This window comes from Hyaena hyaena, unplaced genomic scaffold (assembly GCF_003009895.1).
Source record: "Hyaena hyaena isolate Hyena2069 unplaced genomic scaffold, ASM300989v1 scaffold_36, whole genome shotgun sequence".
NCBI classification, from domain to species: domain Eukaryota; kingdom Metazoa; phylum Chordata; class Mammalia; order Carnivora; family Hyaenidae; genus Hyaena; species Hyaena hyaena.
This window is the reverse complement of record NW_024080668.1, coordinates 85,524-104,000: the sequence shown is the minus strand read 5'-3', so window position 1 is coordinate 104,000 and position 18,477 is coordinate 85,524. Positions and strand designations below refer to the sequence as shown.

The 18,477-nt window shown below is 40.6% G+C and overlaps 1 protein-coding gene across 5 annotated transcripts in view; it reads right to left on the bottom strand.

The window, feature by feature from the left end:
• The window catches only part of ATM (ATM serine/threonine kinase), a 125,533-nt gene that overhangs the window by 91,424 nt on the left and 15,632 nt on the right, over positions 1-18,477 (bottom strand). For all 5 annotated transcript variants that reach the window (XM_039229142.1, XM_039229143.1, XM_039229144.1 and 2 more), the window contains exons 7-13: positions 10,961-11,126; positions 9,851-10,089; positions 7,867-8,030; positions 5,995-6,164; positions 3,566-3,937; positions 1,630-1,824; positions 770-865 (exon numbers count right to left, since the gene is read on the bottom strand). In XM_039229142.1, the coding sequence (XP_039085073.1) occupies positions 770-865; positions 1,630-1,824; positions 3,566-3,937; positions 5,995-6,164; positions 7,867-8,030; positions 9,851-10,089; positions 10,961-11,126 (1,402 nt within the window). The remainder of the gene's footprint in view (positions 1-769; positions 866-1,629; positions 1,825-3,565; positions 3,938-5,994; positions 6,165-7,866; positions 8,031-9,850; positions 10,090-10,960; positions 11,127-18,477) is intronic.

Sequence of the window (18,477 nt, the reverse complement as noted above, 5' to 3'; positions counted from 1 at the left end):
ACTGAGCGTCTACACTGTTTACAGACTGCTTACACAATTAACAGATGAGTCATTTTAAAAGCCTCTTAGCTTTGGAACTGCTACCCACTTGTACCAGCTTTCATTAAGTGGCAGCAAATTCCACTAACACATGGATGAAAAACACATAGGCTACAATTTCGGAGGCAAAGTCAGAAAGAATTAAAAAGGAAAACATTAATAGCACCAGGTACAAGATAAACATTTTCTGAAAACGCTTTCCATTGTCCCTTTTGATTTCTCTGAAATAAAGGAGTTTTCCACGCTATGCCCTCTCAAGGGAGATGAGGAATCTTAATGCCAGTGAGTCATTTTCCACCACAGGGATAAGCATAGCCCTCTTGAGTCAATCAACTAAAATGAGGTTTTTAGATTTATTTTTACTTTGACCTATCCTCCATTACCATTAATTTTAAAGCAAACAGATTTTACTTGACATACAAAAATGGGTCACATCTTTAAAGAACTTATGTCTTAACCACCCATTAAAACTATTTATTTCTTCCATTGGCAAGTGTCACACGCTATACTACAGGACATTAAAAAACAGTCAACTGGATCTAAAATTATAGAATGCAGATTACTATCACTGAATTAAAAGCAGCTTTTCCCTGGAAAGAGGTGGGATTTTCTTTAATTGATCAAATTAGTTCATAATTTTTAAGATGTAGCTACTACTCTGCTAAAACTATTATCTTTGTTAATTACAGCCCTAGCTTAAAACAACATAGAACTCTATTAGGTAACATACCATTCTGGCTCTCTTTGGAAAAAATTCATTGCAGCTTTCGAGTTTTTCATAGTGAGACTCACAAGAATTTTCTCCAGTGCAAGATGAGGAAAATTACTACAAAGGAAAATTTTAAAAATCTTCGCTTAGAAGAACAAAAGCCATTGAATGCATTATTTAAACTTAAAAATCCATGCTTGGTTGTAAATCTTGCCCTCAATTTCTTTCATCTCTACTCGATTTTTTAACATCTAAAACAAGAATTAAGAAGCACACATTTATTTTATGTTACTATAATTTTCAGTACTTCCTGGCAGCAGACTCATCCAATTTTTAAAAATAATTTCTCAGATGATGGAATGAAAGCAAAAGCACTAGGACCCAGGTCAGTCCTCTATTCCTTCAATCCTGACCACCAGCTGTGGAAAGGTTACAGAGGCAAATTGCTCTCCATTCTGGTGCTTACCCTCCAGTCTGTCTGTCTCTAGTTTCCTTCCCCCACTAATTTAACACCCGTCACGCAGAAGATACTCCCATTATGATTCCAGGATACCTCTACGTCTGATATACATGCAGATGAACCCAGTCACAGGAAATCACAAAGGAACATGTTAAGTGCTCCAAGAATTATCATTCGTATTATTCAGGCACATTCCCCTGTGTTCTCACTGTCTCAGCAGAGATGAGAACACAGTAAAAGGACATGAAGAGATCCAAGCACAAAGACACAGAACACTGGAAAAACAAAGGGACTGTTTAATACATGGGGTAAGGTCTGAGAAACGCTGCATCACCCCTGTAAAACAGGCCATCTAGTATCCAATAAGCCCGTGGGTACCTCAAGATACAAAAAGCAGTTGGATGCTAAGGACTTCAATCACCTGTGAAGAACTGGTGGCAGCTCCGTACTGTCTTCAAAGTCTTCCTCTAACTGATAGAGTAAGAGCCATTTCATTATCAATTCCTTTAAAGAAAAACTTCTATTCACTTCACACATACTCTGCTCCGCTCCTGTCTTTGCTGAGTCTGGAACGACGCAGATGGTCAGGGCCAAAGTCAAGCAGCATACTGCAGGACTACAACAAAACAAAGAACTGCTGTTGTTAAAAATAAGCTTCCCCCTCATCCTGATAGTTCTTTATTATTTTCTTTAACGTATATCTGCCATGGGTTGATAATCTGCAATAGGTGCCATACGAGAATAACCAAAATTAGATTAAATATGATGAAAGACTGACAAAGTGCTCCCCACCTGGAGTGACAGAATGAGAGAGTCAAGAATGGGAGAAAAGCGTTGCAAGAGGAGACCTTGCTACCTATATATTCTTGCAGGAAAACCAGCAATGCACCCATTTTAATAGTGACCATCTCCCTTCTGCTTTCTTTCCCTCAAGAACAATTTGAATCTCTTTGGTTTTTGGTTTTCTAATGGTTTTTTTTGTTTGTTTGTTTGTTTTGAGACAGACAAAGCAGAAGCTGGGGAAGGGCAGAGGGAGGGAGACACAGAATCTGAAGCAGGCTACAGGCTCTGAGCTGTGAGCACAGAGCCTAACGCAGGACTCAAATTCACAAACCGCAGGATCATGACCTGAGCCGAAGTCAGACGCTTAACTGAATGAGACATCAAGGTGGCCCTGAATCTTTCTGATCTCTTTGGCATCCAAAGTCTCACAGTTTAGTAAAGGTTGTGCTCGATTCTTTCTTTTTTTAAATTTTTTTTAACGTTTATTTTTGAGAGAGAAAGAGAGAGTGTGAGCTGTAGGGAGGCACAGGATCCGAAGCAGGCTACAGGCTCTGAGCTGTCAGTACAGAGCCTGATGCGGGGCTCAAACTCACTAACCGAGAGGTCATGAATGGAGTTAAAGTCGTATGCTTAACCAACTGAGCCACCCAGGCACCCCAGTTCTGCTTGACTGTTAATGTTCTTTTGCATGAGTCTTCAAGGTACGTTTCACTCATCCATAGGAGTCCCCTTAGAAGGATTCTCATTTCTCATTCAATAGTAGATTGAGTTTCTGGACTCAGTTCCCCTGTATCACTGTAGGTCGTAACTCTAAGCTCTACATTCATTCCAAATTTGGTAACCACTGTTTTACTAAAAAGTAAGTTTTTTGAGGCAGACCTTGTCTATTTTATTTACTAAAGTGTTACTAATGCTTAATGATGCTACAATGCTTGACATATGATAGGTGAATAGTAAACGTCCACTAACTAAGCTAACCCAAAAAGTGTGAAAAGTATGATTACCTCTGAGAAAAAACATCTAAGTGTACCACTACTAAAAAAAGTTCATGCACACTGAATAAAATACTTAATTTTCAATTAAAGATAAAAGAAATTTAAATCCTTGTATCTTTAAAATTGGCCTTAGTAGGGGCACCTGGTAGCTTAATCAGTTGGGTATCCATCTGACTTTGGCTCAGGTCAAGATCTCACAGTTCATGAGTTCCAGGCCCACGTCAGCTCTATGCTGACAGCTCAGAGCCTGGAGCCTGTTTCGGATTCTGTGTCTCCCTCTCTCTCTGCCCCTCCCCTGCTGATGTTCTGTCTGTCTGTCTGTCTCTCTCTCTCTCAAAAATTAAAAAAAAAAAAAAAAAATTAAAAAAAATTTTTTAATTGCCCTTAGTAACCTTTCTACACTTGAAACTAAATTTACATTTATTTACTTAAGACTTCCTGGAAAAACAACAAAAATTAGATGTTTACGTAAAACAGAATTTAACATATTTTTAACTGAAGTGATAAACTACAAAAACCAGAGGGAGAAAAAAGTATATGGATATATATAAATCTAATACAATACGTAAGTCAACCTACCATGAAGGTCTGCAGGCTGATCCAGTAAATAACTTCCAGAATTCTCTATCAACCTCAATTAAACCACCTTGAATTATAGCTCCAAGTAAGCCAAAGTTTTCAGCTTGTATTCGTTCAGAACTTATACCGCGAAAGGTAATAGACCAAATTTTAGTCCAGAGTTTCAATAAATCTGCCTTCTGTGAGCTTTCCAGGTCTGATTTCTTGCCTTGACACGATGCAACCTCCACAAGGCACCGTAACACGTAGGGTGTGCGCTCCCCGTGTCGCTGCTGAGGTAGAAGCTGGGACAGTATCATCAGTAATGGTGACAGCTCATAGTTAGGTAGATTGGAAGGATATTTGGATATTAATCGGGTTGCAATCTGTAACCTAAAAGAAAAAAGTATAATTTGAAAATGATTCAAGTCTATTAACAAACTAACAGAAAATAAATGTAGAGACATTTCACCGTTACAATATCCTAGAGAATCACCATCATTATTTTCCACACTACTCTCCAAATAAACTGGCTCCTATTACTTATTAAGCTCTACGTTCTAAAGTGGCAGGAAGAATGACAACTCTTTGGCCAGGTAGGGGAGCTGTTATATTTCCCTTACACAAAAATGTTGAGGAATACCTGAAGGGTAACCGCACCTGACTGACTCAGTAGGTACAGCATGCAACTCTTGATCTCAGGGTTGGGAGTTCAAACCCCACGCTGGAGACTACTCAAAAATAAATAAATAAAAACTAAATTATCAATTTTCTTTTACCTTGTTAATTTGTTAATGTTTAGTTTTGAGAGAGCGAGCACACAAGTGGCAGAGGGGCAGAGAGAGATGGAGTCAGAGAATCCAAAGCAGGCTCCATGCTGTCAGAGGAAAGCCCAATGCAAGATTTGAACACATGAACTGTGAGATCATGACCTGAGCCGAAGTTGAAAGTCAACTGATGGAGCCACCCAGGTACACCAATTTTTTTTAATGAAGTTTATTCATTTATTTTGAGCAAAAGAGCAAGCAGGGGTGAGACAGAGAGAGACAGGGGGGCGGGGAGGGAAGAGGGAGAGAGGGAAAGAGGGAGAGAGGGAAAGAGGGAGAGAGGGAAAGAGGGGGAGAGGGAAAGAGGGGGAGAGGGAAAGAGGGGGAGAGGGAAAGAGGGGGAGAGGGAAAGAGGGGGAGAGGGAAAGAGGGGGAGAGGGAAAGAGGGGGAGAGGGAAAGAGGGAGAGAGGGAAAGAGGGAGAGGGAAAGAGGGAGAGGGAGAGGGAGAGAGACAGAGAATCCCAAGCAGGCTCCATACTCTCAGCAAAGAACTTGATGTAGGGCTCAATCTCTCACATGAACTGTGAGATCATGACCTGAGCCGAAATCAAGAGTCAGCCAGTTAACCGACTGAGCCACCCAGATGCCCCTAAAAGACCAATTTTCTACTTCTGTATTATCACACCCATCCTTGCTCTTTAGCCACCAAGAATATTCCTCTAAAACAAAAAAACAAACAACAATAACAAAAAAACAACTTGTTCTCCCTAGATGTTAGTTCAGTTAGGTCAATAAATATTTGCTGCGAGTTCTTAGAATATGTACTGCTCAAGAAGAAGATCTTTATCGTATTTATCCTTCCATCTATAAGGCTTGGCACACAGCAAGTAATCAATAACTCTAGACTAAATGAACAAATTGAAGAATCTGAAATAGGGATCCTCCACTACATAAAATAAATATGAGCTTAAGCACTAAGTACCTAAGCCAAGATGATTCCCCCCTGACAACGCAATTCTATTTAACTATTACATTAACATGGGGAAGACCAAGGCACGGATCACAGAAGCTCGACTGCAACCTACAAATGTCTAAGTGTCCTTGGTCAAGCTGCCTAAGCTTCCTCGGTGTCATTTTCTGTCTGATAAAGCAAACAGGGTGGACTGGATGAATTCTAAAGACTCCTACCAGACCTGATATTTTATGCTATCACAGAGGTTCACAATTCATTAAATCATTTAAGCAACTGTGAATGCTGCACCCAGCAAAATTTTAACAAGACAATCTTTTACTGTGGCAAGAGGTCCAAATTATTCTGTGATTTCTGAATGCCATCTTGAATTTCTTCCCAAGACGAAAGCAGGTGCCGTACCTGCTAAAATGTCTGTGTTGAGATGCACGACTCGGGAAATTCCACGAAGCACACACGACTGACTGCCTCCCAGGCTGCTGTCCCTGTCTCCCTTGCTAAGGCCGGGTGCTTAGGACAGGTGGCCTGGCCCAGCTCCAGCACAGGAGCCATGGTGGCTGGCCTCAACACGTCCTGGCAACCACCTTCCCCTCTGCCACCGACTGGTTCAGGAGTGGACAAATGACCTAGTTACGGCCAGGCCGTTGTACCGGAGGTCTTGTGAGAAAAGCTAAATGAGACCAGGATGACAATAAAAAAGAGAACATCTTACCAAGGCACAAGATCAAAATCATTCTGTGACTTCTGAAGATGATCTTTTATGACGTCCCAGCCTAATTCTATTTTCCTCTTTTTGCAAGCTGCACTGTAATCATTAAGTTCTCTTTGTGTGATAGTGTAAGACTGAGAAATCTCCAAAGATCCGGTGTCTTCATTAAAAACCTGTAAAATAACAAAAAGACAACTTACTTATTATTTTTATTTTTACACGGTTCCTGTTTTCTAATAGTTCCTGAGGGAAAAATGTCATAGGGAAGTCAAGAGCAACTTATGGGAATATATTATGAAAATACATAAATATGATAATACAGTAATGAACAAACATTTTACAGGACTGGAATGGCTCTCCAGGAAGCACATATTACCAAGTAAGGTATTAGTTTTATTTCTTGAGGCCATTTACTAAATGCACCAGGACATCTAAAAGTAAACCAGAAATCTCAATTTTTTAAAAAATATTTTATTTATTTCTGAGAGAGAGACAGCATGAGCAGGGGAGGGTCAGAGAGAGAGGGAGACACAAAATCTGAAACAGGCTCCAGGCTCTGAGCTGGCTATCAGCACAGAACCCGACGCGGGGCTCGAACCCATGAACTGTGAAATCATGACCTGAGCCGAAGTCGGACACTTAACCGACTGAGCCACCCAAGCACCCCAGAAATTTCTATTTTCAATGGGATTAAATTTTTTAAAGTTTTTTTTAATTAAGAAAGAGTATTATAAGTTTAGCATTAAGAAAATATCTGACAAATGAAATTACCCAGGATGTTAACCAAATTGCTGGGAAAAAAATTTTACTTAAAAAACATTAAGCCACAGGAGTGCCCGGGTGGCTCAGTCAGTTAAGCATCTGACTTCGGCTCAGGTCATGATCTCACAGTTCGTGGGTTCAAGCCCTGCATCAGGCTCTGTGCTGATAGCTCAGAGCCTGGAGCCTGCTTCAGATTCTGTGTCTTCCTCTCTCTCTCTCTCTGCTCCTCCCCCGCTCATGCTCTGCCCCTCTCTCTCTCCCCATCTCTCTCAAAAATAAAATAAAAACATTAAAAAAAAAAACATTAAGCCATCAACTCATGAACGGGCAAACAAAATGTAATATACCCACACTACTGAACATTGTCTGGCAATAAAAAAGAATGAACTACTAGTTCCTGGCACAACATGGTTAAAAGACTACATGTTGTCTCCATGCAGTTTACAGTTGTATTTCCATTCCATTTACATGAAATGTCCAAAATAAGCAAATCTTTAGGGACAAAATAGCTTAGTGATTAGTTGCTCAAGACTGAAAAAGCTGGGCATTAAGACTGACAACAGGTACAGAGTCTGTTTGGGAAGTAATAGAAATATTCCGGAATCAGACAGTGGTGACGCTTGCACAATGTAGTGAAAATACTAAAAACCACTCAACTGTATACTTGTATGCTGTGCGATTTCTAACTCAGTAGAAAAAAAATGTTTTAAACAAGAAACATTAGGGTTAGAGTACTCTGATTTTCTACAGACAACCTTTTAAGAATGAAGAGTTCATCACTAGTTTTCACCAAGTTCATATGTGCAAAATAGTTATTAAGTCAGAAGAGCAATTTCAAATATTTATAGTGTTTTGAAAGGAACAGTTACATATACAAAATCACTTGACAAGGCTTTTTTTTAGAACGCACATTTTAAAAGCCCAGCAAAGGGAACCTGGGTAGATGAGTTGGTTAAGCATCCACTTCGATTTTGGCTCAGGTCAAGACCTCACCAGTCGTGAGACAGAGACCTACATCAGGCTCCACACTAGAGCCTGCTTAAGATCCTCTCTCTCTCTCTCTCTCAAAAATCAAATAAAAGGAAATTCATGGAAAATTTCAAGCTACTATACCTGGTGACAAATGTCTGCCATCAGCTCAATCAAGTTTTCCTTGACGGCAACATTACGGGAGCCTGAAGAGTACTTCCCTCTGCTTCCTATATGACTTATCTCGTTAATTAGCAGATCATATATGTTGTATAAGATACCTTTCCATTTACTTGATTCAAAAGCACCTGTAATTCAAAAAATGAGACTATAATCTGCGTACACACTCCATTTGCCCCACCATCTCCCACAAAATTATTCAGCTGCTGAGGTGGAAACTGGTCCAACCTCCCACTCAGTACTAATACCTCTTCTGACAATATCCTAAGCAAACTCTACTTTGTAACAGTGTCCACTTCATGCTCAAGTTACCCGTTAGGAAATACCCAAATTAGGAAATTCTTCACTAATCTGATTTTTCTCTAATCAACTCAATCAAAATCTCAATCAAACTCTAATTTCCTCTCTCCCCTGAGGCAAATGTAATTAACATGCTCTGTCATTTACATGAGGACCAAGTTCTCTGTACATCCTTTAGAGAAAAATATTAGCAGTCCCTTTAACTGGTATACAAATGACATGTTACCCAGACTTCTCAGTATTCCTGTCATCTTTCCCTAAACACACTCCAGTCCACTATGTCTCTCTTCAGATGGGGACTCTCCAAAATCTGGTGGACAGAATACTCCTCTGTTGGACAGAATACTCCCACTGCCATCCGACCAGTGTGGGGTAACAAAGGAGCTATTACTCCCCAAGAAGAACCATAAAATTTAGTAATACAGTCTCACACTGCATTAGTGTTTCTGGCAGATTTACCATCCTGTCAACTTTCATCCTAAATATACTTTTAACTACAACCCTAAACATGTCACGCCATCCCCTAAATAAGCCTGATCTTCATCCTGGCGAGACAACTGTGTGAAAGATGACAAACTGAGAAAATCCACCATTCTTGGACTCCGGTAGTTTCTCGGGCTACGAATATTCTACTACATGTACTAGGAGAGCCTGTTAAACATAGACAGTTACTTTTGAAAAAAAATTGGCTATAACTGTTTTCCTCCATTTTACCCGCTATCATTTGGTGTAGCATGATTTCCTAATACGGTCATTATACTAGCCGTGATGAATTCATCCAAAGGCCATTACAAGCCCAAAGGTAAACAGAGCCTGAGCATGGGGGGACTCATTCAGCTCCTGTTCTGCCCAATAAAGTTCCCGTCTACGGAATGAAGCTGCACCATCCCAGCAACAGAGGTATAACTGCGATGCAACGTTAGTTTCAGGCATACAACGTAATTATTCAGTATTTGTATAATCTTATGAAATGACCACAGTAAGTCTAATTAACATACCTTAGAAAATTATTTTTAAAAAAAAAGCTTCTTCCTTGTGATGACAACTTTTGGGATCTACTATCTTAGCTGTTTTCAAATATGCAATATGTACTAGTAAACAATACTCTCTTGATGAAAGACAAAGGTAAAGGTATCACGGAGAAGAAATCATTCATTTCTGGTTTTCCCAGCAAACAGGGGCCTGGAATAAGTATGGGTTTAAGGCACTGTGTACACATCTCCCTGAGGAACTGACCAATCTGACTGTTTGCAGTCCACACGCACCTGTTCTACCTCCTAACAAAAGCCGTATGTAAATACACAAGACCCTCCCTTCTCTGAACTCTCTCATGCTACAGTCTGAGAAACATCTTTTAGCACCTAACTGCTGCATCATCAGCTCCTAGAGGGGACAGCGTGTCATATGTGTTCCCTCATGATGCTTAGCAATGCACTAACCAAACAGCAGGGCACAATATGATTTGCTACCACAACTTCAAATTCTAAAAAACGTGTGAAAAATATCCTTGTAGACTAATACCATTACTAATACCATACAGTAAGCCACAGGAAGGTCATAACCTCCTACAAAATACAAATTTCATACTTAAGCTCCTATGCTTCAATAAAGAAGCAAATTCAAAACAGCAAAAACTTCATTTTGTTACCTTTCTCTTGGGTTTTAGCTCCCTTTGGATGACGGATATAAATTTGCAGCTGAAATAATTCAATAATCACTTCTTTTAAGGAATCATTAAGTCTGTGTTGAGTCCAAATATAAAGCAAGGTAGGAAGAACTTCATCTCCTAACTGACACACGCGAGTTCGAAAGTTAACAGCCAACGTCTTGAGGAAGATAATAAACGCTGCTAGGATGTGGTTCAGACCCGCGGAGCTCTTCTCTTGTCTGTCACAGAAAACAAACACACTCCGCTTAACAGGGCAGGCAGTGAACACTGAAGACAGTTATGAAGTTGCCGCTGCAAAGAAAAAGACATCTCATCTTCAAATGACAGTAGCCTTAGTTTCAGAACTATTCAGGAAACAAAAAATCTTAGTGGGCCTACATGTAACAGCAACAACATTATCTGCTGCTAGGACACCAGCTCTCTCTGCTGCTCAAAGCCTGCCCAAAATGATACAGAACTGACCTGTAATATCACCAGGTATACATTTTATGTTATAGACTGAGTAAGGCCGCGAATGCCTGACAAGTTTAAGATACTGATACATACAAAATGCAGTCCATTTTTTTCTTGGAACATCTAGCCTCAAAAATGGGGAAAATCAAACTACTTAAGAGGATATTTATCTTTTTTAATAAAGCAGTACTGATCTCCCACTCAAGAACGTCATTTTCATGTTCTGCCTTTGGATATTCAAGAAGTGCTGGAACCGACTCTTTAGGAACCTATTAATTCTACTAAATGGGCCAGTGTTTTTGTTTTGTTTTGTTTTTTAGTTGGTAACATTTGTAGATGCTAATTAAAAGACAGACTTTTGGGGCACCTGGGTGGCTCAACCAGTTCAGTGTTTGACTCCTGATTTCAGCTCAGGTCATGATCTCACAGTTCGCAAGTTTGAGCCCTGCGTCGGACTCTGGGCTGACAGCGTGGAGCCTGCTTAATGTTCTCCATCTCTGTCCCTCCCCTACTTGCGCACTCTCTCTCAAAATTAATGAACATAAAAAAAAAAAAAAAAAACCACTGAAAATAAAAGATACACTTGCTAGAAGATCAAATGGATTTTCAATACACAACAAAATGAGATTAGATTACCTTGCATGATGAATAGCTTTGGAAAAGAAATCCAATAATTTGGAACTTAAGCCATCAGTTTGCGAACAGCATCCTCTGGTCACAGCATGAATTATTCTAGCCACTAAAACTCTATTAATGTCTTGTGCAGGTTTAAGGTACAGATTGAAGTATACAGAGAACAACTCTTTTAAAAAAAACAAAAAAATATTAGTTACGTTATCAAAAAGAAAATTATCAAAGCATTGAACTTAAAAGTCCTGATACAATTTAAATTTCAATAATCCCACACAGACAAAAAGATTAAAAATTATATTAACTTACACTTAATACAGTAAAAGTGTTTAACTGGTACTTAATGCCGTTAATGCAAACTGCCTCTGAGACAAGAACAACTTGAGGACGCAGAGTGTGTGCAGCCGGCCCTCAGACAAGCTGTTTCACCTCTAATATCTTATGTCCCTCCACGTGGGTCCAACAGAGCATGGGACACAGTGCATACTCTACTGTTCTGTTTTGAAGCCGTCTGATTAATAACACGTGTAAAATGTATCAAGAACATCAAAAACTGTGTCAAGGGGATGAGATTTTATTCTACTTGTAACCTAAGGAATCAGAATGCCAGTTTCCTGGGTGTTGGCAGAAGACAACATATTCCTGACCAGAGAAAAAGGACAGTTTATTTCTCACAGCAATGACAATAGCCAAGGGACCTTCCTTCCTACATCAATTCCTCAGCCCCGAAGGCAACATCAAGAGGGACAAGGGACAGGATACGAACAGTGAGCTGGCTACATTACAGGAGAGAAACCTTGAGCCGCCTATAATGAATGGGCAGCAAGCAAGCCTGTCTTTTGCATTAAGGAAGCCATTGTCTCTACCTTCCAAGGTCTGCTATACACACATACTTAAGAAAAAGAGTCAGGACAGGGCGCCTGGGTGGCTTAGGAGGTTGAGCATCCGACTTCAGCTCAGGTCATGATCTCACGGCTGGTGAGTTCAAGCCTCCTGTCAGGCTCTGTACTGATAGCTTGGAGCCTGGAGCCTGCTTCAGGTTCTGGGTCTCCCTCTCTCTCTCTGTCCCTCCCCTATGCATGCTCTGTCTTTCTGTCTCAAAAAGCAAATAAACATTAAAAAAAAAAAAGTCAGGAACAAAGCAGTGTCTGCTCATAAGAACCGCAGAAACATTGAGATGCACTGAGAATCATATCCCAAAACAATGAAAACCAAAGCTGCTAACGCAGGATTTTCTTCCCATAAAGAGATAAATGCAAAGTTTTTGGCTGGTATAGTAAGACTGACTCCCACGGGTATCTGCCTCTTCAACTGTATAACACCACACAGTTCTGTAGAAATAGCTTCAAATCAGTTATCGAGCACAAACGAGTAAGGACAATATAAATACCTCAAACATGTCAATAAAGAAAATGACTTTTCAAATGATTCCTATCATATCTGACATCAATTTATACAACTCTACATCAGTGTTTCCCAAAGTTTCATCACAACATACAACACCTACATGATAAAACTGTGAGTTAATAAACACAAACGTGGAGATAAGAACACAGGAGTGGTTATCTTGATCGTTTCCCTCTTATTAGCTGGGAGGCGCAGAGAGGTGAAATGGAAAAGCCAACTGTCTCAGATTAGAGCTCAAGTTTTAGGGCATTTATGTTACTTCAGGGAAGTTGATTCCAATTCTCATAGAAACCGGCATGCTATCCTAGTACATGGTTATAAAATACTGGTGTAAGTCAACAAGAGCACAGAGTCCATCTACTTCAAAAAACTGTAGGACACGCCTCCAGGGGGATTTGTTGGGAGCCTGTCTGAACTCATAAGTTAAGAACACTCCTTATGAGGTTGAGACAAATTTGCAAGGTCTCTTACCATTAGATGGTGACCGATATCCACCCCCACTCAATTATTTCTGTTTAACCATTAACCCCCAAGTTTGGTCTGGCTAAAATAACATCAGACTGAGGAGGACGTCAACTCTCTCTATTTTGCTCTTTTTTTTTTTTTTTAATTTTTTAATGTTTATTTATTTTGAGAGAGAGAGAGAGAGAGACAGAGCATGAGCAGGGGAGAGGTAGAGAGAGAGGAAGACACAGAATCTGAAGCGGACTCCAAGCCCTGAGCTGCCAGCACAGAGCCCGATGTGGGGCTCGAACCCACGAGTGAGATCATGACCTGAGCCGAAGTCAGACGCTCAACTGACTGATCCACCCAGGCGCCCCTCTATTTTGCTCTTAACCCCAAAATAGTCCCTTGGTTTCAGGGCCAGGCTCAGTTGTAATTCTTGTGTTCCTAACCCCCTAAATCTCGGATCTGCAAGGCCCATAGGAAGAGCCTTTCAACAATCGCCCATAGAGCTTTCATCTAAAATCTCTTTTGCAAAGGCAGGAATATACTTTTCCTTATGAGGTATCTGTGTTCAGAACATGGGTCTGATATGGAATATTGTGAGGCCTGGTCAATACCAGCAGGCTTACATCCAACATGAACCAAAAGTAGCACAAGGAGATACCAGTTTTCATTTCTCATGGGAGGAGCTGCAAACATTGCCACTTTTTTGCTGTGACTGCCAGCCAGAGAGGCCGGTGCAGCTCCCGGCAGGGATTCACTTCCTCCATGAAGTCAACACCAACAGAAAAGCTCAAAGAGTGAATGGTAAGGAACACAGTATGAAAAAGAACTTCTAGAGTTAGAGAAAATTAAATGTAGATTCCATAGGACTTTATACATAAGACACTCGTCCTATCTGCAAACAGGAACAGCTTTCTTCAGGCCTTTCTAATCTGTATGCCTTTTATTTCCTTTCCTAACTGCCAGGTCTGGAACCTCCAGTACAATGCTCAGCAGGAGTGGGGAGGGCACACATCCTTGCCTTGTTCCCAGTTTCTTTTATAAATGGTTTTAAGTTATCAATTCATAATTATTTAGAGTATTTATTTCATAGTGGATAACTTCTGATAGGGTGCGGTTTAAAAGAAATGGTCCAGAGGCGCCTGGGTTCTCAGTAGCTTAAGCGTCTGACTTCAACTCAGATCATGATCTCACGGTTTATGGGTTCGAGCCCCGCGCCGGGCTCTGTGCTAACAGCTCAGAGCCTGGAGTCTGCTTTAGATTCTGTGTCTCCCTCATTCTCTGCCCCTCCTCCGCTCATGCTTGGTCTCTCTCAAAAATAAACATTAAAAGAAAAAAAGAATCCATAAAGAACTGCTCCATTTAAATGCATAGAGCTGTTTATAGTATGTTATTACTCTTTTAATAGCTGAAAACATGCAATTATATCTATTTCCTTCCTCATATCAGCAATCTGTGTCTTCTTTTGTATGTTAAGTCACCCCTGATAGCAGTTCTAGATTTTCTTGATGTTTTCAAAGAATCAGCTTTTTATTCAATTAATTGTTCTCTATTGTGTTTGTTTTCAATTCCAGTGATTTCTGCTCTTCGACTTGCTTGAAAGTGTTTGGTTTGGTTTTTCTTGTTTCTTGAGACGGAAGCTAAGATTACTGATGTGAGACTTTTCCTCCTTCCTAGTGTGGGCAGTTGATGCTATAAACTGCCCTCTCCACATAACTTCAGCTGCATTCTAAAAATTTTGACACCTTGTATTTTTTTTCATTTCCATCCAGTTCTAGGTATACTTTGATTACCTTGAAGACTTTTCTTTTGACCCATGAATTTAGAAGTGTGTCATTTACTTTCAAAAAAGTACTATGGGGGCGCCTGGGTGGCTTAGTGGGTTAAGCGTCCGACTTTCGCTTAGGTCATGATCTCGCGGTTCGTGGGTTTGAGCCCCGCATCGGGCTCTATGCTGACTGCCAGCTCGGAGCCTGGGGCCAATTTCAGAGTCTGTATCTCCCTCTCTCTCTGACCCTCCCCTGCTCATGCTGTCTCTCTCTCTCCTAGAAATAAATAAAAAAATTAAAAAAAAAAAAAGTACTATGAAGGAAACAGGATGCAATGGTAGAAAAAAAAAAGAGGAACACATTTAGAAGGGGTGATCAGAAAACAGCAGTGGCATTAAACTGAGCCCTGCAGGATGAGAAGAAACCAGCCACACAAAGGGTGGCCTCTGAAGAGGACAAATGTCACGAGGCAAGAAAGAGTGTGCACTCTCCAAACAGTGAGAGATGATCCGTAGCTTTGTCAGAAGGAAATACTAGAACTCTTATTTTTTAAATTAAAAGTAATTACAAATAAAAATTAAGCTCTACTGCTGTAGAAATCAACAACGGCCACTTGGGAAGATGGCTTTGGCAGCTTCTTATAAAACTGAACAAATTTACCATACAACCCAGCAATGATGCTTCTTGGTATTTACTGAAATGAGCTGGAAACCTATCTGCACACAGATGTTTACAGCAGCTTTACAGCTGAAACTTGGAAGCAATCAAGGTGTCCTTCCGTACATGAACGACTAATTACACTGGGCACATGCAGACAATGGAATATGATTCAGCGCTAAAAAGAAGTAAGCTGTCAAGCCATGAAACGACATGGAGGAATCCTCAATGCATCTTACTAGGTGAAAGAAGCCTGTGTGACAAGACTATGTACTACACGACACTGTGGAAAAGGCAAACCTAGAGAGACTGTAGAAAGATTACTGGCTGCTGGGGATCAGTGGGAAGGGAAGGGTGAACAGGCAGAACACAGGGGATTTCTACAGCAGTGAAACTATCCTATGTGACACTATAATGGCAAATACCCGTCACCACACATTTGTCACAATCTATAGAATGGACGACACCAAGAGTGACCCTAATGTCCACTGTGAACGCTGGGTGACAGGAGGCATCAGCGTGGGTGCGCGCTCACTGAACGTGCCGCTCTCATGCAGGATGTTGGCAGCGGCAGAAGACGTGCATGTGTGCAAGGGTTCGCAGAGTCCTGTACTTCCTGCTCAATTTTGGCATGAATCTGAAACTGCTCTAAAATAAAATGCAGTGTGTTTTTTAAAAAATGTCTGGAAACCACTGGGTTAGAGAATCGGGACAGGGGCGCCTGGGTGGCTTAGTCGGTTGGGCGTCCGACTTTCGCTTAGGTCATGATCTCACGGTTCGTGGGTTCGAGCCCCGCATCGGGCTCTGTGCTGACTGCCAGCTCAGAGCCTGGAGCCTGTTTCAGAGTCTGTGACTCCCTCTCTCTCTGACCCTCCCCTGCTCACGCTGTCTCTCTCTCTCTCTCCTAGAAATAAATAAAACATTAAAAAAAAAAAAAAATAGAGAATCGGAACAAAAGCTGCTGTAGCTGGAACACAGAGATCAGCAGGACGGGAGTGGGTTTTTGGTTATGGTCAGAGAGGTAGGCGGAGCTACCCAGTGATTCTTCCAAAGCCAAGGAGTCCACATTTCTTCCTCGTTGTATGGGAAAGCAAAGGTTTTAACGGTTCTTCCTTCGTACTGTATTAGAAAACCACCCTCTTCCTTGGGACAATCCCAGGGCTCTTCTTTAGACACACTTATTCTCAGAAAACATGGATAGTCCAATTTCCTGTGTATTCAGACCCTTTCTCTCCATGAAATCCTTCCGATTACAATTACACATATTCCAGTTACTCTCCTCTTTAAGAGGACCCCTCTTTTTCTTCCTCTTACAACCAAAGCCTTGGAAAGTGTTGTATTTGCTCATCCATTTCCTGACTTGTCACTCAGGCTCTCATACTAGTCTGTTACAGGATTGAACACCACCAACCGACTCCAGTTGCCATTTGTAGAATAATTCACCCAAAACAGCAGACAGACATTCTTCTCAAATGCATATGGACCATTCATCAAATTAGACCTTATCCTGGGCCGTAAAAGAAATCGTAACAATTATAAATATATTATAAGAAGTATGTTCTCTGACAATAATGTAATTAGACTAAAAACTATAAAAGGGAAAATGAAACAAAAAAATAAGAAAATATCCTAAACAACTGAAAATTAAATAACACACTTCCAAATAATCCATAGGTCAAAGAAGTCTCAAGAAAAACTAGAACATATTTTGAACTGAAGAAAAATGAAAATATAACACTGTCAAAATGTGTGAGATGTGACAAAGCAGTGTTTAGAGAAAAATTTATTATATTAAATACACATACTACTAAAGAAGCTCTCAAACCAATGATGTAAGCTTCTACCTAAAGAAACTAGAAAACAAATATAAACCCAAAATAAACATAAAGAAAGAACTAATAAGACCAGAAATCAATAATAAAAGAAGCAACACCACTATAGAGCCTACATACATTTTCTTCTTAATTTTTTATTTTTGAGAAACAAAGAGTGTGAGTAGGAGACAAGTAGAGAGAGAGGGAGACACAGAATCCGAAGCAGGCTTCAGACTCTGAGCTGTCAGCACAGAGCCCGAAGTGGGGCTTGAACTCACAAACTGTGAGATCATAACCTGAGCTGAAGTCAGACGCTCAACCGATTGAGCCACCCAGGTGCCCAGAGCCTACGTATAAAAGGATAATAAGGTAATAATGTTTAAGAACAACTTTACGCTCATACATTAAACAACTTATAGAAGATGTACAAATTCTTAAACAAATTGCCAAAGCTAACTGAAAAAGAAATAAACTAAATATTCCTGTATCTATTAAAGAAACTGAATTCATAGTTAAAAATCTTCCAATAACCTTCAAATTCAATCTAGTAATACCATCATGCCCTAGTGGGGTATCTCCTGGGAACACAAGGTTGACTTAACTTTTGTACATCAAAGGACACTATCATCAGAGTTAAAGGCAACCCATGGAATGGGAGAAAATAGTTGCAAACCATGCATCTGATAATCAGGGGTTAACATCCAGAATATATAAAGAACTCCTACATTTCAACAACAAAGGAACAGCCTGATTAAAAACTGGACAGAAGAGGCGCCTGGATGGCTCAGTAAGTTAAGCATCCGACTTTGGCTCAGGTCAAGGTTTCACAGTTCATGAGTTCGAGCACCATGTCAGGTGAGCTCGAGCCCCACACTGAAAGTGCGAAGCCTGTGTGGAATTCTCTCTCCGCCCCTTACTCTCTCCCTCCTCCATCTCTCTCTCTTCCCGTTGTGGGATTCTCGGTCTCTGCCCCTTCCTTGCTCACTCACGCCCTCTCTCTCTCACTTGCTCACTAAAAAATAAATGGAATAAAAACTGGACAGAAGACACAAATAAGATACCTTTCCAAAGATGTTGTGCAAATGGCCAATAAGTACATGAAAAATTCAACGTCAGGAGTCATTAGAGAAATGCGAATCAAAACCACAACGAGATACCACTTCACACACATTCACATCAGGAGGACTATGATCAAGACAAGAAAAAGACAAGTGTTGGCAGTAAGAATGAGGAGACAGGAGACACTGGTGGCGCTGGTGGGTCTGTACAATGTGTAAAAGGATGCCGCCCTTGAGGACAGCAGTTTCATGGTTCCTCAATGAATTAAACACAGAATTACCATGTGATGCGGTAATTCTACCTCTGGATAAATACCCAAAAGAACTGAAAGGAAGGACTGAGGCAGCTCTTCCTATCCAAGGGTCCT